Here is a 17,751-nt window from a genome sequence, read left to right on the forward strand (position 1 = left end):
GGAATCACAGCCGTAGACTCGGGAGCTGTGGTGTGACTCCAAACCTATCTTCCAGGCAGATTAGCACAGACCTGCCCGCGCATGTGGCACGCTTGCTAGGCTGAGTCCCCATCTTTGGTTCCAAATGGCTCCAACGTGGCCTTTGCCTTTCACACTTGTTTCTTGCGACACAAGGCGCAGTGTAGGAAGTTTATTTCTTCTAGAAGGCATGGGTGCAAATGGCGGCACCATTAGGCATCTGGGCACCCCATGGGTTCTTTGCTAACTCTGGTGTGACAATCTATTGATGGCGGGGGACAAGGCTATCGTCTGAGTCACATGTGTGAGTGTCACCATCTGCAACTGTAATTCTAGCCATGTGGTCAATTGTGAGAAGGGCTTTATAACCAGCTTTTACTGCGTTTGTGGCTCATGATGATTAGACAGCAGATGGTAAACCCAACCAAGATGTCTAATCTCTACCTCTTCATTGAGGGGGTGAGTGAGGACTAAGGGAGGTACATCGTGGCCTCTCTCTGTGGTTGAGTCTATTATTAGAGTAGGCAGGACTCCCCTGACTTTCTGCCACTGTTTTGTATACTCAGAAGATCACCAGCACTAACTTGGGGTTTGGAAAATAGGGCCTTTAATTCAGGGAGCTCATGGTAGAGAGAAAGTTTCTCAACAAAAAATTACCAGATACAGTGCAGGACACTCAGTTAAATTTGAGTTTCAGATGCACAGTGAACAACCATTTAGCTTAAGTATGTTCTAATTATTTTTTTTAAAGATTTTTTTTATTTTTAATTTTTTTTAAGAAAGAAGAGATGCTCTTTGTATTTTTTATTTTATTTATTTATTTTTTCGGCTCAAGGCTAGCGCTCTACCACTTGAGCCACAGTGCCACTTCTGGCTGTTTTTTTTGTTTTTTTTTTTAATTTTTGCTTATGTGGTGCTGAGGTATCGAACCCAGGGCCTCATATATGCAAGGCAAGCATTCTACCACTGAGCCACCTTCCCAGCCCCGTAATTTTTATTTTTGTCTCTAAGTAGTTGTACAAAAGAGTTGCCATTCAACAAAGTACTATATAAACGTAAATTTTCTGTCTTTTTTTTATTGTGAAAATACTGTACAGAGGGGTTACAATTACATGGGCAAGATAATGAGTACATTTCTTATCAAGCATTGTAGCCTCCTCCTTTGTTTCCTGTTCCCATCCTCCCCCCGCTCCCCTACCCAATCCTTCCCATCCTACCTCCCCCCCCCCATGCACCAAAGTTGTAAAGTTTGTTTTCAATATAATGACTTGTACATCTCATTGCTGCAATGGGTCCATCTGTATCCCTATTTAAACGATTTGATAAACGTCAATTTTCATCAGTATCACCCAAGATGAGTTTTTAAAGCAATGTTGTTAAAGATCTACCTGATAGGAAGTTTATTGTTTCAGTCATTTTGATGTGTACAATTCAGTGACAACGAATACTTTCACCAGGCTGAGCGACCACCATGCCTATCCATTTCCAAAATGTTTTCATTATCTCAAGCTCCATATCCTTTACAATGATTCCCACTCTGCCTTCCTATTAGCCTCTGGTAACTGCTAATCCTCCCCTCCCCTCTATTCCCCTTTCCTCCCCTCTCCTCCCCTCTCCTCTCCTCCTTTTCCCTCTCCTCTCCTCTCTTCTCTTCTTCTCCCCAGACCTCCCCTCTACTCTCTTCTCTTTTTATATCCCCTTCCCCCCCACCTCCATTCTACCTTCACGTGCAATTCCATCACATTTGTCCTTTGTGCCTGGATTACTTCATCTAGGGTAAAAATGTTAAAGTTCATCCCATGTTATATAATACATATCAGAACATCATGTATTTTTGATGTTCAAAAATCAGATTGCATTGAAAATGAAGTATACAACTTGTGAGTGGGGACTGGACAGAAAAACTGGGAGGGAGGGGGTGGTAGGGGTGATGTTGTCCAAAAGAGATGTACTCTTTACCTAACTTATATATCTGCAATCCATTTGTACATTACCTTTAGGACAAATTTTTTTTTGGGGGGTCCGGTCATGGGGCCTGAACTCTAGGCCTGGGCACTGTCCCTCAGCTCTTCAGCTCAAGGCTAGAGCTCTACCACTTGAGCCACAGCACCACTTGCGGCTTTTTTCTTTTTGCTTATGTGGTGCTGAGGAATGGAACCCAGGGCCTCAGGCATGCAAGGCAAGTGCTCTACCACTGAGCCACCTTCCCAGCCTCTAGGACAAATTTTTTAAGATTGCTTTTCTTAATTAGTTACTATTTTTCTCAGCCTTATATTACTGTATTCCCAAGGGAAATTCTAATACTAAAATTTAAGCACATGATAAGAACTGATTAAAATTAATCTTCATCGTCCACGTGTGATGATGCATGCCGGTACACCCAGCATTTGGGAGACTGAGGCAAAGCGATCCCAAGTTTGAGACCAGTTTGTATTGACTTTGAGGCTAATCTGGGCTACTTATTTGAGACCTTTCTTTTTTTTTTTTTTAACTTCAAAAACCCAAATAAAAGCAAACAATGAACAAATAAGTAAAATACACCATAATATGGGACTTTCTTATACATATATTTTCACTTAAATAAGAATTATACTATATTTCCCTAATACTATTACTTTTATATTGTCAGTTATGGGGCTTGAACTCAGGGCCTGGGCACTGTCCCTGAACTCTAGCTCAAGGCTAGCATTCTACCACTTTGAGCCACAGCTCCATTTCTGGTTTGCTGGTGGTTAATTAGAGATAAGAGTCTCACAGCCTTTCCCACCTGGGTTGGTTTTGAACTGTGATCCTCAGATCTCAGCCTCGAGTAGCTAGGATTACAGGCATGAGCCACCAGCACCTGTCTAGCACCATTATTCTAAAAGGTGAATGATACTTATATATCAGTATATGCAATATTGTCTACTTTTTGGCCATTAGGAGGGACAGTGTCGAATAGGGATGTATGACTATTTGTTTGAGTCCTTGCTTTCCATTATTTGGGGTATATGTGCCTAGAGGTAGAATTGTTGGAGCTCATGGTGATTCCATGTTTACCATTTCATGTTTACTGCTTTCCATAGTGTCTGTATAGTGCATTTTTACTTGCTAAATCTGACAACTCTCCAATTGTTTCAATAGAATTTAATTTGAATATTATATTTAAGCTATTATAATATTTAAGCTGTTATGGTATTTAAGCTATTATCATATTTAAACAAATATTAATAGTGGGCATCTCCATGCTGGAACTTCTGACATAGTTTCTCAGTTCAACTCTCAGAAAATTATTTGTATGTTTTCCAGTAGAGTACAACACAGGCAACAATAACAAGCAAGTACCAAAAGACCTTTTAGTCTGCACACATGGGACAGCTTGATGACTTTTAAAAGGAAAATTTACACAACATTCACTCATTCAACAAACATTATGTACTCGTAGTAGTGCCAGGTGTGAGTTGGGCATTCTGACATAAAAGTAAATGAGATGTCCTCCCTACTTTGCCCTTGGTAGGTGTCCCTCAGCCTCTACATCTTCACATCTTTGCATGGAGTAGTTTTCTTGCACATGCAGCCTACCCTAGGATTTCAGCTCCCTCGGAACACAAGGCTGAGATTCCTGCCTCCCCTCCCATAGCTCTCTCTACTTCCATTTGCAGATCATGCCATCAGCATTGTACTTGTGTGGTTGTCTGTGTCACCTATGCCTCTCTGGGCTAATCTCCCTGAATGCAGGGATAAGGTTGCTTTGCTTATTATTGCTGCCTCTTAGCATCTAGCATTGGATGTAAAGTATATTGACTATATGAAATAAAATTTTCTCTCAAGAGGTAGTGGAGAGAGACAACTACCCATATCAACTACTCTCTCTCTCTCTCTCTCTCTCTCTCTCTTCCTGCTCCCCCCTTCCCTCCCCCCCCCCCCCCGTGTCATTATGTCATTACTGGGGCCTGAACTCAGCCTCCTGAGTAGCTAGAATTGCAGGCATGGGTTATTTTCCCTTGGCTTCCATTGCTGTGTAAGGAGAAGTGAAGGACTCTGGGCAAAGTTCTGCTGCAGGGAATCTGGGAGGCCGGGTCCAAAATAACACCAACCCAAAGGTACCTTACCCAGCATCTCTGCAGAAGGGATTCTGAGGATGTAGGGAGGGAGCCAGCCTAGCTTCGTCCTCACTGACATCTAAATGGATGTCACTCCAGGATGTCAAAGCTGAAAGGCCAAAATTTACTTGGTCTAACTGCATGGAAAAGACCACCATATGTCATGGCTTCTCAAAGTCCTACAACTAGAGGCAGAACTGACTCAAATCATAGTCTTCAAAGCTCTCAACAACAGCAGCTTTTTCTCTTCTTCTCTGCGGCTCCAAGTTCCAGGGGATCCTACCGTTGGGGATTTCAAAATCATTGGAAGCTCCTTAAAAAAAAAACAAAAAGCAGGGCTGGGAAGGTGGCTCAAGTGGTAGAGCGCTAGCCTTGAGCTGAAGAGCTGAGGGACAGCGCCCAGGCCCAGAGTTCAGGCCCCATGACTGGACCCAAAAAAGAAAATAAATAAATAAATAAATAAAAAGCATTAAAAATAGTTGGCTGGAAAGAGAAACAGGAAAACTCAAGGAGAGGTGAATTGAGGAGAGGAAGGGAGGGGAGGAAAAAGCAGTAGAAAGAAAAAATCCAGCAAGGCCACCTGCCACCCAGCTCAGGAGTAAAGACCCCTGCAGAGCAGCAGTGCTTGGGGCTTGGCCATTTGTATGCACAGGCAGCAGGCTAGCATGGGAAAGGCTGCGCTTCAATTCCCAGCAGAAGCAGTCAAGTGCTTTAGGATGAGATTTATTAGTGGAGCTGGGTTCCAAACCACAGCAACCTGGCTCTGCTGACTGTTTCGGGACACATGGAACTGAATTGTTTCCAGGGAGACTGTTTGAGTCTGGGAGTGGAGAGTCTAAGTCTGACCACTGTTGATTTGGTCAGGGGGTTGGCAAACAACCTACAATTAAGCATCCCAGATTTTTACACCTCCAATGTCTGGCCCTATGGCTTAGCTCCCCTGCTGGCGGACAGCTTCCTGCATGGGCCTGGTCTCCTTTGTGGGATCTTCAAGCTGGCAGGGTCTGAGGTCAGAGGTAGGCCTCCCATAGACCCTGTGGAGAGAGAACGCATTACTACCCAGTGCCCTGGGGCACCAGAGGAAATGGTAAGGAATGGCACAGGTACAATGCCACAGGTGGGACAAACTATTTAGTACATGAACTTCTTTTTCCTTTGTATCTTTTTTCCTCTCTCTCTCTTTTTTTCCTTACTTTTTTCTTTCCGTGCTGGTCCTGAGGCTTGAACTCAGGACCCAGTTTTGTGCTCAAATTAGCACTCTTATTACCTGAGCCACAGCTCCATTTCTGGCTTTTTGGTGGTTAATTGGGGATAAGTGTCTCTTGGACTTTTCCTGCTCAGGCTGACTTTGAACCATGATCTTCAGAACTCCACCTCCTGAGTAGCTAGGATTATAGGCGTGAGCCACTGGTGCCTGATTCATTTTTAGCTTTTTGAGACAGGGTCTTACTTTGTAACCCAGACTGACCTCAGATTCATTTTTTTTCCTCTTCAAGAGTCAAGTTTCCATTTATTTAAATAACTTAAGCTCACAAGTTGCATACTCTTGCTTCTGTTATGTTATTGTCATGGAAACCAAGCAGGACATACATAGCATGGTAACAGATGACTTTTCAGGTATGAACTCCAGAAAGTAGAGATTGCTCAAAGCATCTGACTGGTTCCTGCTGTAGCTATGCACCACTATGGGAAATACAAAATGTTACAATCATTCTTAAATTAATCATTGGCCAGGCACTGGTGGCTCACACCTGTAATCCTAGCTACTCAGGAGGCTAAGATCAGAGGATCGTGGTTCAAAGCCAACTGGGGCAGGAAAGTCCATGAGACTCTAATCTCCAATAAACCACCAGAAAACTGGAAGTGGTGCTGTAGCTCAAGTGGTAGAGCACTAGGCTTGAGCTGAAGAGCTGAGGGACAGTGACTAGGTCCAGAGTTCAAGCCCCACAACCAACAACAACAACAACAAAAAATAATAATCAATGTTTTATAAAATTAAACATACAGCCACGACCTCATTTCTATGGGGCGGGGTAGTGTTCTAGAGTATGAGAACATAAGTACTCTAGTGTACTAGAGTTTAAACTTAAGACCTTGTGGTTACTTAGCTTGCTTGTCCTTCTGGAGCTCTATCATTTGAGCCAGGCCTTCAGTCCATCTTTTTGTTGGTTAATTGGATAGAGATGGAGTCTTGGAAACTTTTCCAAGACTTTGAACCTCACTCTTCTGGTCTCATTTTCTTAAATACTTAGGATCTTGGATGTGAGTCATCTGTTTAAACTTTCTTTCCTTTGGCCTTGTGTGTGTGTGTGTGTGTGTGTGTGTGTGACTAGGGTTTGAACTGAGGGCCTACTATGTGCTAGGTTGTCACTCTGCCATATGAGCCATGCCACCAGCCCAGCTTTCTTGTTGGTTCTTTGGAGATAGATCTAGAGAACTTATCTGCTTAGACTGGCCTCCAAACTCCATCTTTCAGATCTCAGCCTCCTGAGATAGGATTATTGGCATGAACCAGTAACATCCCAACTCTTGACCTCAAACTTTTGGTTCTTCTGCCTCAGCCTCCCAAGTGCTGAGATTGCAAGCATGTGTCTCCACACCTGGTAAAAGCTTCATTTTTATATAGTGCTTGTAAACCTGCTGGCACAGGAACACACAAACACACACACACACACATGTATGTGCATGATCTCTCTCTCTCTCTCTCTCTCTCTCTCTCTCTCTCTCGCTCGCTCGCTCGCTCGCTCGCTCGCTCGCTCGCTCGCACGCTCCCTTTTTTTTCCTGGCAGGAAAAGGAGAGGAAACAGGTGTCCCTCTCTGGATAAGCTGCAGAAACAATTTGGCTCATGGCTTTCTTGGAGGTCTCTCGCCAGGGTCTCCAGGGAGCACTGGGAAGGCGTGTGCTTCCGCCAAGAGCTGCCTCTCAGGGTCATGGAGAAAACTCAGGAATGAGGAAGGCCATGGTGCCTTGGGAGGTAGGGTGAGGAGCAGGCCAGGCAGGCTCAGGAATTGTGAGGTGGAAAATCCAAAGGCCAGTCTTGGCTTGGCTACTAGGCTCTGAGGACCTCACCTGTTTGGTTGTTGATGGGAATTGGCTTTCAAGTTACTGGGAAACCCTGAGGAGGACAGCAAGGTGGCTCCGAGGACCCCCAACAGGCCAGGCCGCATTCAGACTCCCTATTATTTCCTATTCAGACCCCGTCCTCTGGGAGAGATTTCCCCAAGAGTTCGATTTAGCTAAGCCTGAGATGACATGCTGAAGCCTGTGAGAACTGGAATCAAATGTCTCCACTTCTCACCAGCCCCCCACCCCATCCACCCCACCAGTATAATGGGGCAGCGATGGCCCCAGGGTCCAGATGGGTCCTGGTCCCCCAAGGATGGACCTGTTCCAACTGCACTTAACTGGTCTACTTCCCCTGAGGATCGGGTAAACATTTCCAGAAGGATGCAGATAAGGAAAAAAAAAAAAAAAAAACCTATGTAAACACTAGATGGCTGGGGACTAGGAGATGTTATTAGTTTATTAAGGCTTTAAAAATACCCCAAAGCTCAACTAAAGCAAAGAAGAAATGTGCTTTCATTTTAACCTCTATTCTTGTTGCTAGGATCGGTAATACACTAGAACTCGGCATCTCAAGAGACTCGTGATATCGTGAAGATTACAGGAAGAGCAAAGCCAGAAGTTTCAGAGATTTGTTTGTGGTGACCCTCTGGGCCAAACAGTGGGGAAATGGGTGATGGGATGAGCTGCGTAAGGGACTCCACAGATTCAAGAGCACAGCCTTATGCCTTATCATGGCCTTCAGGTACAGTGTGATCTGACTCTGCCTCGCCCCACCCCCAGCCTGCCCACCCCCCCCCCCCTCATCTTGAGAATTGTTGGCTCCTTTGTGTTCCTAAGAAGGCATTAGCCTCCCTTCCTCAGCAGGAGCATTCTTTCAATCTGCAAAGCTTTTTTCTGTGGCATTTTGCCGGGCTTCTTCTCTTTGTCCCTTTAAGATTTGGCTTGAATATTATCTTCCCACTTCACCCATTTAGAGGGAGAAATCCTGGTAATTTCTATTAGAACGACCCATACTGCCAATGCCTTTTCTGTCCTTGTTTTACATGCTTGACTGTTTGTTTTTTGACCCTGACAGAAGTATGAAATGAGACAAGTGCTCAGAAAATATTTCTCAAATAAATGATTGGAGTATATTTCCTTTTGGGGATGAACAGAGCCTCAGAATGGGGACAAACTTAGCTCTAGTTTATAGCTACTACAGGATGGGGTTCATTATAAAGCTTTCCCTCCACCTGCCTGGGACGTTAACTGTATGAGCTAGGAGTACACATAGCCCAAAGTCTGGCTTGTTTTGAATCCAGTAACAATAGATGAAAAGAACTTAGTTACTCTGTGAGGCTAGGGTGGTTTTCATTTTCTGTAGATCAGTGATTCTCTCTTCCCTCCCTCCCTCCTCCCGTATCTCCCTCCCTCCCACCCCTTCTTCCTTCTCTTCCCTTTCCCTTCCTCTTTCCTTTCCCCTCCCTCTTTCCCTTCCCCTTCCTCCTTCCCTCTCTCCCTCCCTCCCTCCCTCTCTCCCTTCTTTCCTTCCTTCTTCTTTCTTTCTGTCTTTTCTTTCTTTCTTTTCTTTCTTTCTTTCTTTCTTTCTTTCTTTCTTTCTTTCTTTCTTTCTTTCTTTCTTTCTCTCTCTCTTTCTCTTTCTTTCTTTCTCTTCTTTTTCTTTCTCTCTCCTTTCCTTCCTTCCTTCTGTCTTTGGGGCTTTACTCTATCCAGGCAGGTACTTTATCACTTGAACCATGCCTCTAGTTTTTTTGCTTTCATTGTTTTATTTTTAAATTATATTTTATTATCTCTAAGTAGTTATACATGATAGTTTTTGAGTACAATGCGTTCATTGTGTTTTGAGTAAGGTCATGCATTTATGCCCAGGCTAGTATAGGCCACAGTCCTCCTAGTTATACTTTCCACATAGCTGTGATGACATGTAGGCACCACTGTGCCTAGCTTTTTATTGGTTGAAAGAGATCTTGAAAGAATTTTTCCTGGGCTGAGTTTTGAACCTCAGTACTTCTGATCTCTGCCTCCCAAGCCAGCATCATGGGGGTGAGCCACCTTACCTGGTACACCAGTGTTTCTTAAGCTTGAAAGTACAGCAGAATTCCCTAGTGGGTTTGTTGAAATGCAAATCCTTAGGCCCAGTTCCCAAGTTACCAAGGATAGAGCCCAAGTTCCAAAGGATGCTAATGTTCCTAGTCTAGGATCACACTTTGAGATGTACTACATAAATGTTGGAATCACCAGAGATGTTGACAGTGAGAGTTTCATCAGCAGGGAATCGGCAAAGGTGCACAGCCCGGTTAGGCTCAGAGAGGAAGGGGATGTTAATAAGGATTGCAGCCTCTCAAGTCCAGCAGGTAAGACTTGGAATTATCATAGTCCACCTGGCTAGATGGCTCATCACTTATCTCCTTAATGTTTTCATTTCATAAAATAGGAGCCATTGTGAAATACTGCCTCAAGAGAGTGATTGGCCAACTTGGTTTTCCCAGAATTGAGGGACATGTACATCTTTACCTCCCCATTTCCACTGTGATGGTATTAGGGGATGGGCCTTGGGGAGTTAGATTTAGATTCGGTTGCAAGGATAGAATCCCCTTGTTGGGTTTGGTGCCCTCAGGGGAAGACTGCTATCTCCACAGAGAGGCTGCCCAACACACACTAACACACATGGAGGAGGCAGCTATCAACTAGCAAGGAAGACAGACTGCATCAGATACCTGTTCTACTGGGGCTTTGGTTATGGACTTTCCAAGCCTCTAGAACTGAAAGCGCTAAGTGTTTAAACTGCACAGTATATGCTATTCTGCTATTGCAGCCCAAGTTGACACAGACAAGGTATTTCCTCGGAAAAACACTGGGACAATTCGGTCACTTGAGTCCCAAGTTTCTTTGTGTCCAGTAAAGACAAATGCAGGAAAATAGTTCTGGTATAATGTTTATTTAAATAGTAATTTTAAAAAGGCTTTATACAAATTATATAAACACAGTTTGACATTGTTTATTTTATTTTATTTTATTTTATTTTACATCGAAGAATCACAGTAAAAGCTCTCAAGTTCCCATGATCTGGCTCAGCCAGCAAATGGTCAAATACCTTTTAACTGCCAACCTTGGAAAAGTTAACCTTCTGCATGACAGTTTAACTTTCCCCTTGTTTTCTTGTCATTCATGCTCATTCAGTGGATCCTCATTTCTGTCAACTCCCCATTCCCGCCAGAGAGAGAAAGCAACCCTGTGGCCGGCCTCATCCGGGAGAGCGTGGAGGTAATGTGTCATTCAGTACAAGGCAAAAAGGAGATCAATACTGTGAGTTGGGTTTCCCAAAGGGAACAAGCAGACAGGTCAGCTGGCCCACCTGCAGATAAAGATAACAAATGGACCAAAGGTATCCCCTGGCCGAGTTAGAGTCAGACCCAGCTGTCTTTCTTCAGGTCTTCCACAAGCCTCTAGTCTTGGTGAGGTATCGACATGGAGCCCTGGGGACCCTGCTTCTGTTTAGCCCTCAGGGCCCCCCTCAGGGTCTCAAATCAGCCAATGGTAAATACGAATGTAAGAGTTTTAGACAGATGAAGATTGAGTTGTACATAAACTTAGAGGTGAATCACAGGCCTGAGATAGGCCTGGTCTTTGGGGGGACTATCATCAAATGGCTCACTGGGCATGTGTGGGCTAGGGCTGTACCCCTCTCCTCTGAGTGGGCTTTTGAACTTCTTCTGTGAGCTACTTTGGGGAATCCCAAGGACTTCCCAGTTTACTGAACACTGAGCTGCATGGGAGGGTGAAGAGGAGGGTGAACTAATAAAAAAAGTTGCTTCTACTGCATGCCCAAACCAGAGGGCTATCTATCACTAAGTGCTTAGGGCTGGATAGCTTTTTCACCTCTAACTACCACTGTGCCAACGAGTGCCAAGAGCAGCAGCTTCACTTGGGGGGAAGAGGGGAGAGCCCCCCTAGGTCAAAGTCACAACACCACCACGAAGTCCCACGTGACCACTCACAAACACAGTAGATACAGAGAACTCAAAGGCGCGCAAAGACACACACACATACACATGAATACAGAGCCGCCAGTATGAATGCTCCTTCTCTGCACACAAAAAACATTGTGACATTACCATTGGAACTAGCATTTTCAGAAGTTAAAGGAACCAGCCAGTCCCATTCACCCTACCCCTTTCACCTGGGTAGAAAACAAATGAAAATTGTCGATGATCATAGCAGCAACATTGGCCTGACAGTTTAGCATGGTTGTGCCAGTTGGCTGGGTATACTGGGTGGGTTTAAAACATGTTTCCAGCACGCAGGCAATCCTTAGGCATTAATACAAAGTCGAGATTGGGATCTTGATGTGGACAATCTTATCCTTCATATAGTTCCATTCTCTTCCTGATGCCTCCATTTCAGGAGTCGTTGAGAAGCATCTAGGGCTGTACCACCCTGGAGTAGCACAGCTCATTCCATTAGTACGGCCAGTGGAGAGTTGGGTACCAGGAATGGAGCCACTGGGATTAGGGAAGGAGGAATGCCTTAACTTGTAAGCTATTGATGATTTCTACATAGAGGGAAAATACATTGTTCTTTTTTCCCTTCATTTTTTTCCAAGGCACTTAATAAAAAAACACATAAATTGTTTGATGGATGTATACGTATGTGTACACACACAAGGGTGTATGGGAGTCTCAGTCTCTGGTGTTGAAGCAGTGTGGGGTCGTTCATTGTGTTTGCAGACCTCTGGTTAGAGTCAGCCTTTCCCCTCAGATGATTATAGAAGCTGAGCATCTCTTCCCTGTTCTCCCTTCTATTCTATGGTCAGTGCTTACTACATCTCACGGATGGAGGAAAATTGCCAAGAACTTGTCTCTTTCTACCTTGCCTCTGAGACTATCCAAGGGTACTATTTCCTGGCACTTAGAAATCTGAAAAATGTGTGTGTGCGCGCGTGTGCATGCATGCACGTGTGCATGTGCTGTACACATGTGTGACTATGTATATGTTTAAGAAGCATAAGGAAAAGAGAAAAGAAAAGGCAAAAACCACCAGCAGAGACTCTACAAGGGAGACCCCACAGCCACAAACTCTGGGTCTAGAACTCGAGATCAAGGAATGGCTCCTATTCACAAAGCATTTTAAGGCTAGTCTGCTTCTAACATGGAAGTGTATCTATGGATTTTGACAGGTGAAGTTTCCTTTTCGGTTTGTTTTAAATGGTATCTAAGAAAGAGCTGTTTAAACTGACCCTCGAAATGGCAATTTTTCCCCTGGATAAAAAAAGTTAAAGGCAACAACATCCTACTTCAATACTAGGACTGGAAACGGCAGCTTGTAGGGTTGGCTTAGAAGAAACTGCACCCACCACAGCGAACTCCTCAAGTTGTGAGGCCATCAGAGGATGGATGGGACAAGTGGGTGGCCTGGAGTTTTGCTTTATTTGAGATTTATTTCTGAAGATGGAAAGGCTGAAAAGACCCCTTGCTTTTCAAGTGTTGATTAGAGAGAGAAAATGGAGAATTCTAATTCCTGTTCCTTTTCTGTGGGAAGTCATTCTCTTCTACCTCTGAGTTGCTCACAGACCAAAGAAATATCATAACAATAATTAATAATAATAATAAACTCACAAACAAAATAGAACTGTGACTCCAAAGAGATGAGCTCCTGTCTTCATCCCAGCAGAAAACCTGGTCCCCTTTCTGCAAAGACTTGGCCACTGCAGTCCTAGTTGAGTGACAGTTCCCATTCATCTTGGCCGCATCTCCTTTCCTCCCTAGACTCTCCTGTCTTTCCTGTCCATACCTTCGGTATTCTGGATCGGTTTGATCAAGATTATGGCATTCAGTTTCCAAAGGGGGGGAATGTAATCTTCACCAGCCCCTCTCACTGGAATGAAATGTCAGGTGTGATTCAGGTGCAATCTGTCATGCCTCCGAGCAGCACTTCTGGTGGTTCATCTTGACCTTGTGCTTGAGGCCGTCATACAGCTCGAAGTTATAGTTCTCTAGTGTGGTGCAGCTTCGGGAGCTGAGGCCCGAGTAGGAACAGGTGCAGTAGAGCAGGAGCCCTGCACAGGTGGCTCCCAGGAGGACGCCCAGTGCGCTCATGGCGATGATGGTGATGAGGATGGGATCGAGTGTATACAGCCAACTCTTTTCTTTGTCAGCCGAGGGGGAACCAGCTCCTGAGGTGGGCGAAGAAGAGTTGCTCCAGTCCACCTCATAATCATCTATGGTACAAAACACATGAAGTTGTTTTCAGGGTGACATAATAGAAACCTGTCCATCCCGAGCTCTTCTGAGCACAGTAGTAAGTAATAGTAACTTGGGAACCTGAGTTCAAAGCCATGTCCCACCTGTGCTTTTTAACCTCTCGCCTCTGTTCTTTAGCTGGAAAAAATGTGAACAGTAGCACAATGGACTGGAATGTTAGAAAGATTAAGTGAAGTAATATTTATGAAGTGCTTGGTAGGTGACACGTAGTAAGCACTGTCTAAATATTTCATGTTTAAATATCCTGACTAACATGAAATAAGTTCAGATTTTAAATATCCCTCCCTCCCTCCTTTTCTTCCTCCCTCCCTCCCTCCCTCCCTCCCTCCCTCCCTCCCTCCCTCCCTTCCTTCCTTCCTTCCTTCCTTCCTTCCTTCCTTCCTTCCTTCCTTCCTTCCTTCCTTCCTTCCTGTGCTTGGGACCAAACCTTATATATTCTAGGCAGTTGTGCTACCACTGAGCTATACCCTTAGGCCCAGATCTTAACAGGACTTTAAGGGTACCTCATAGGATGGCCTTATGTTCTAGGAATCCATTTATCTTTGCCACCACATCACTCACTTCTAACTGCTTCAAGTTAAATCAAAGAACAGGCTGGATTATTTTTACATAATGAGCTTTCCCACTTTTGCATTCCTGGCCATATAAGCATATTTTTCCCAACCACCAGAACTCCCTTAGTATGCATAGCTTAAATTGCAACCCCAGCCCATTCCTGTTGAAGTTCAAATCCCTAGTACCTTAGGATGTGATCTTACTTAGAGATAGGATCTTTACAGAGGTAACTAAGTTAACATGATTCTATTTGGTTAGGCTTCAGTCCAATATGACTATTGTCCTTATGGAAAGAGGAATTTAGGCATGGGCATGCATGGAAGAATACCATGTGGACATAAAAATGACCATCTATATGAGAAAAAGAGAGAGAGAGAGAGAGACAGAGATAGAGCAGAGAGACATTGACTTTCCTCACACTTCTTGGAAGGAACCAACCTTGTCCATACCTTGATCTTGATTTTTCAGAACTGTGAGGATATAAATTGGTGTTGTTGAAGGTAACTAGTTTGTGGTACTCTCATTGGCATCTCTAGAAAATGAACAGCCTTATATTTCTAGAGTGTAAGTCCAAGGCATGGCCAAGTTTAGAAGTCTTAGAATTCTGAAGTATTCCATGAAGAAAGAAGAGTGGCCAGGTATCTCACCCTCGCACCGTCAGCAGTCAAAGCAGGCATAGGAGCCAGGCTTTCTGCATCCTCATTCCTTGTTCCTTCCACTTCCAAACTTTTGCCCCGTTGGTCTACTGCAGGTTCCCCATGTAGGTCAGCCATGCACTTTTGCCCATAAAAGGAGAGCTGGACTGGGTTTTGCAGGAAGAGCCTGCATCCAGTTAACAAGGTGCTGTTTGGGTTTGTCACTCCGGTTTCTATAACTACACTTGCAACTTTTGATTAAGGTCAGGTTAAAAGCAGCTGCTCTATAAACTGCTCTTCTTAGATGCATCAATCTTGGTCTGAAGTTGCTCTTGTAGTGGAATCTTGCTGTTGGGTCTCATGGAGACCAGCTTGGGTACTCAGAGTGCCCTTAAGTGCCCTGTGCTTTTCTGACTTGAGAAGGGAGAAGCAGCATCTGCACATTTGTTTTTGTAGCCTTCTGGTTAGGACTCTCACTTCACCCTCTTGATGTTTGTCAGTGGATGTGCAAAAATAGGGCATGGAATAAATACGGAAGCAGAAGGTGGGCAGTAGTATAAACAGACCCCTAAGTCTTTTGCATTGAATATTTGGAGCCCTGGATGATTACAACAAACGTCCCTTTGCCCCTAACCAATGACACTGGACACCTCCACAGGCCTGGGAGAGTATTTGCAGTCACCATCATTCACTCTGGCCCTTTTTAAAAAGGAGCAGGTCAGAAAGTTCCAGCAGTGACAGGTATTGATGAGCTACCTTTTCACTTCTAAAGGGTTTATCCAAATTTGAAGTCCATCGATATGGAAAGTAGCCTGTTTCAGATTAGGTAGAGGGAACTCAATACATGTGCTAAATCTCTAAGTTTGACCTTGACAAAGCAATCTTCATTCTTTTCTGCACTCTTCTTAACTTATATTTCTGACTGACTGTTCTAAATTTTGGACCTTCAATACCATAGGAATGACTGTTACTGATGTCTTTATTACCAAAGTTCAACTGCATGATTATCTGCTAAAATCATATAGCAATACTCACCATCAATTTCATCTTCATAGCCTGCTCCCCCATGTATTTCTGGGATGTCCACTATAATGAAAAAAAAACAAACCAAGTTTTAACAAGCTCTGTCACTACAACAAAAAGGCAAGGATTCAATCTTTTTTGAGATGAATTTCCCATTCTGGCAGGAAGCTTCAAAACCACATCTACTTCTAGATCATTTAGTATTTACTGGATTGTTTCTCCTGCAAATAATCTGTCTTTACTTTCAATGATAACCTGAAAACCAGAAATATTAACAAAGGTCAGAATGATGGAAGAGGTGGCATTGATCAAGATGTACTATACTCCCAAACTGACATGTTGAATTGAAACCCCTTTGTACAACTATTTGAAGATAGTAATAATAATAATAATAATAATAATAATAATAATAACATAATAATAATAACAATAATAATATTTTTAAAAAGGTCAGGTTTTCAGTGCCAAGTCAACCCTGTCATTTGTGACTTAAGAATGGCGGTCATTGGGCTGGGAAGGTGGCTCAGTGGTAGAACGCTTGCCTTGCATGCATGAGGCCCTGGGTTCGATTCCCCAGCACCACATAAGCAAAAAGAAAAAAAGCCAGAAGTGGCCCTATGGCTCAAGTGGTAGAGTGCTAGCCTTGAGCTGAAGAGCTGAGGGACAGCGCCTAGGCCCAGAGTTCAGGCCCCACAACTCGACCCCCCCCCCAAAAAAAAGAATGGTGGTCATATATAAGATGATACTAAGTGAAGTGAACTCCAAGACACGGAAACAAGGTTTTTCTTTGTTGTTGTTTTTTTTCTTTTTCTTTTTTTTAATTGAGATTAGGTGATTACATAAATTTCACACATTTCACAGTATTGTGGAATAGTGATACTTACTTAAAGTCACAAACACATTTTAACCTTCACAAGGCAAATTGTCATTATCATGGTCTATAAAGTTTATGAATTCTATGAGCTTTGACAGTACAACTATTTCTTCCATCAGGTGATATTTACATTTCTTTCCTTTTGCTTATGTAAGCTGTTCCCTCTTTCCCTCTCATTCCTTCCCTCCCATTACTGCCTTTGAGTTGCTTAGTTCATTTTCATCTATGCCCATATGATAGGCCCCTCTGTTGTATGTTTTCCCGTTTCCCTCTGATTCTGTGTCTTCTTCCTACCTTCCCTCAGTCGTGCATATATATACCATTTATGTACTCAAGAACACGGAGTCATTTAGCGATATGACAAACTGAGTGGAAGTGCTTTGTTTCTCGAGTTATTGTTGTTGTTTTTAATGTTCTATGTGATTTCTTTTTTCTTTTGTGTTTTTTTTCCATATGGTTTATCCCCTGTATTTGATTTTGTTTCCCTGTCTATTATATATACATTTATCTGAATTAGAGAAGGGAAGGGGAACAACAAAATGGTGAGACAAAGGACAAAGGGCAAATCAACTCAACAGCAATACTCACAAGACAATATGTTGGAAATGAACTGTACAACTTCAGGGGAGGGGCAGTTGGGGGAAGGGAAAGTGGGATAAAAATGAGGGGGGAGGGTAACAAGTTTGACAAGAAACATACTCAGTACCTTATGTATGTAACTGTAACCCCTCTGTACATCACCTTGACAATACAATTAAATAAATTAACTAAAGAAGCTACACATTAACAAAAGGAATGGTGGTCATTCACTACCAGTGGAGTTTGGGTTTTATCGAAAGCAACTTCAATGGCATTTTACAGGCATCATCAGTCACCATTTTGCTGACATTTACATAGCACAGCAGACTATACTTCCTCACATGCATGTTTCTAAGTGGACACAAAGTACCAGAGTCTTTCTCCTTTGGATTTCAAATAAACATATTACCATTAGTTTCTTTTTGATATAGGAGTAGGACTGGAAAAGAATGTCATAATGCCTCTTTACCTTCACACATTGGGGCTAGTGCCTCTCATCTTCCTTCCCCTGGCTATTTTTCCTGTTGGCTCTCTTCACAGTTCAGAATAGATCAGCCCTGCTCATCTAATCCAACTAACCCAGGCTTGAATAGAACTAAGTTAATTTACTCTGAATTTTTCCCCAGAATTATCACTGTGCTCCTTTTCCTTCTTTTTA

At 43.3% G+C, this 17,751-nt stretch overlaps 1 protein-coding gene and 1 long non-coding RNA gene across 3 annotated transcripts in view; one reads left to right on the top strand and one right to left on the bottom strand.

The window, feature by feature from the left end:
• Positions 1 to 17,751, top strand: part of LOC138824690 (uncharacterized) — a 44,273-nt gene that overhangs the window by 25,046 nt on the left and 1,476 nt on the right. For both annotated transcript variants that reach the window (XR_011371153.1, XR_011371152.1), the window contains exons 2-3: positions 7,709 to 7,909; positions 10,348 to 10,431. This is a non-coding gene — a long non-coding RNA (uncharacterized lncRNA). The remainder of the gene's footprint in view (positions 1 to 7,708; positions 7,910 to 10,347; positions 10,432 to 17,751) is intronic.
• The window catches only part of Nrp2 (neuropilin 2), a 128,331-nt gene continuing 120,669 nt past the window's right edge, over positions 10,090 to 17,751 (bottom strand). Inside the window, exons 16-17 of the mRNA XM_070018717.1 lie at positions 15,653 to 15,703; positions 10,090 to 13,384 (exon numbers count right to left, since the gene is read on the bottom strand). Coding sequence (XP_069874818.1) covers positions 13,080 to 13,384; positions 15,653 to 15,703 — 356 coding nt within the window. The 3' untranslated portion in view covers positions 10,090 to 13,079. The remainder of the gene's footprint in view (positions 13,385 to 15,652; positions 15,704 to 17,751) is intronic.

This window comes from Dipodomys merriami, unplaced genomic scaffold (assembly GCF_024711535.1).
Source record: "Dipodomys merriami isolate MVZ:Mamm:240054 unplaced genomic scaffold, mDipMer1.0.p SCAF_1, whole genome shotgun sequence".
In the NCBI taxonomy this organism is placed as follows: Eukaryota; Metazoa; Chordata; class Mammalia; order Rodentia; family Heteromyidae; genus Dipodomys; species Dipodomys merriami.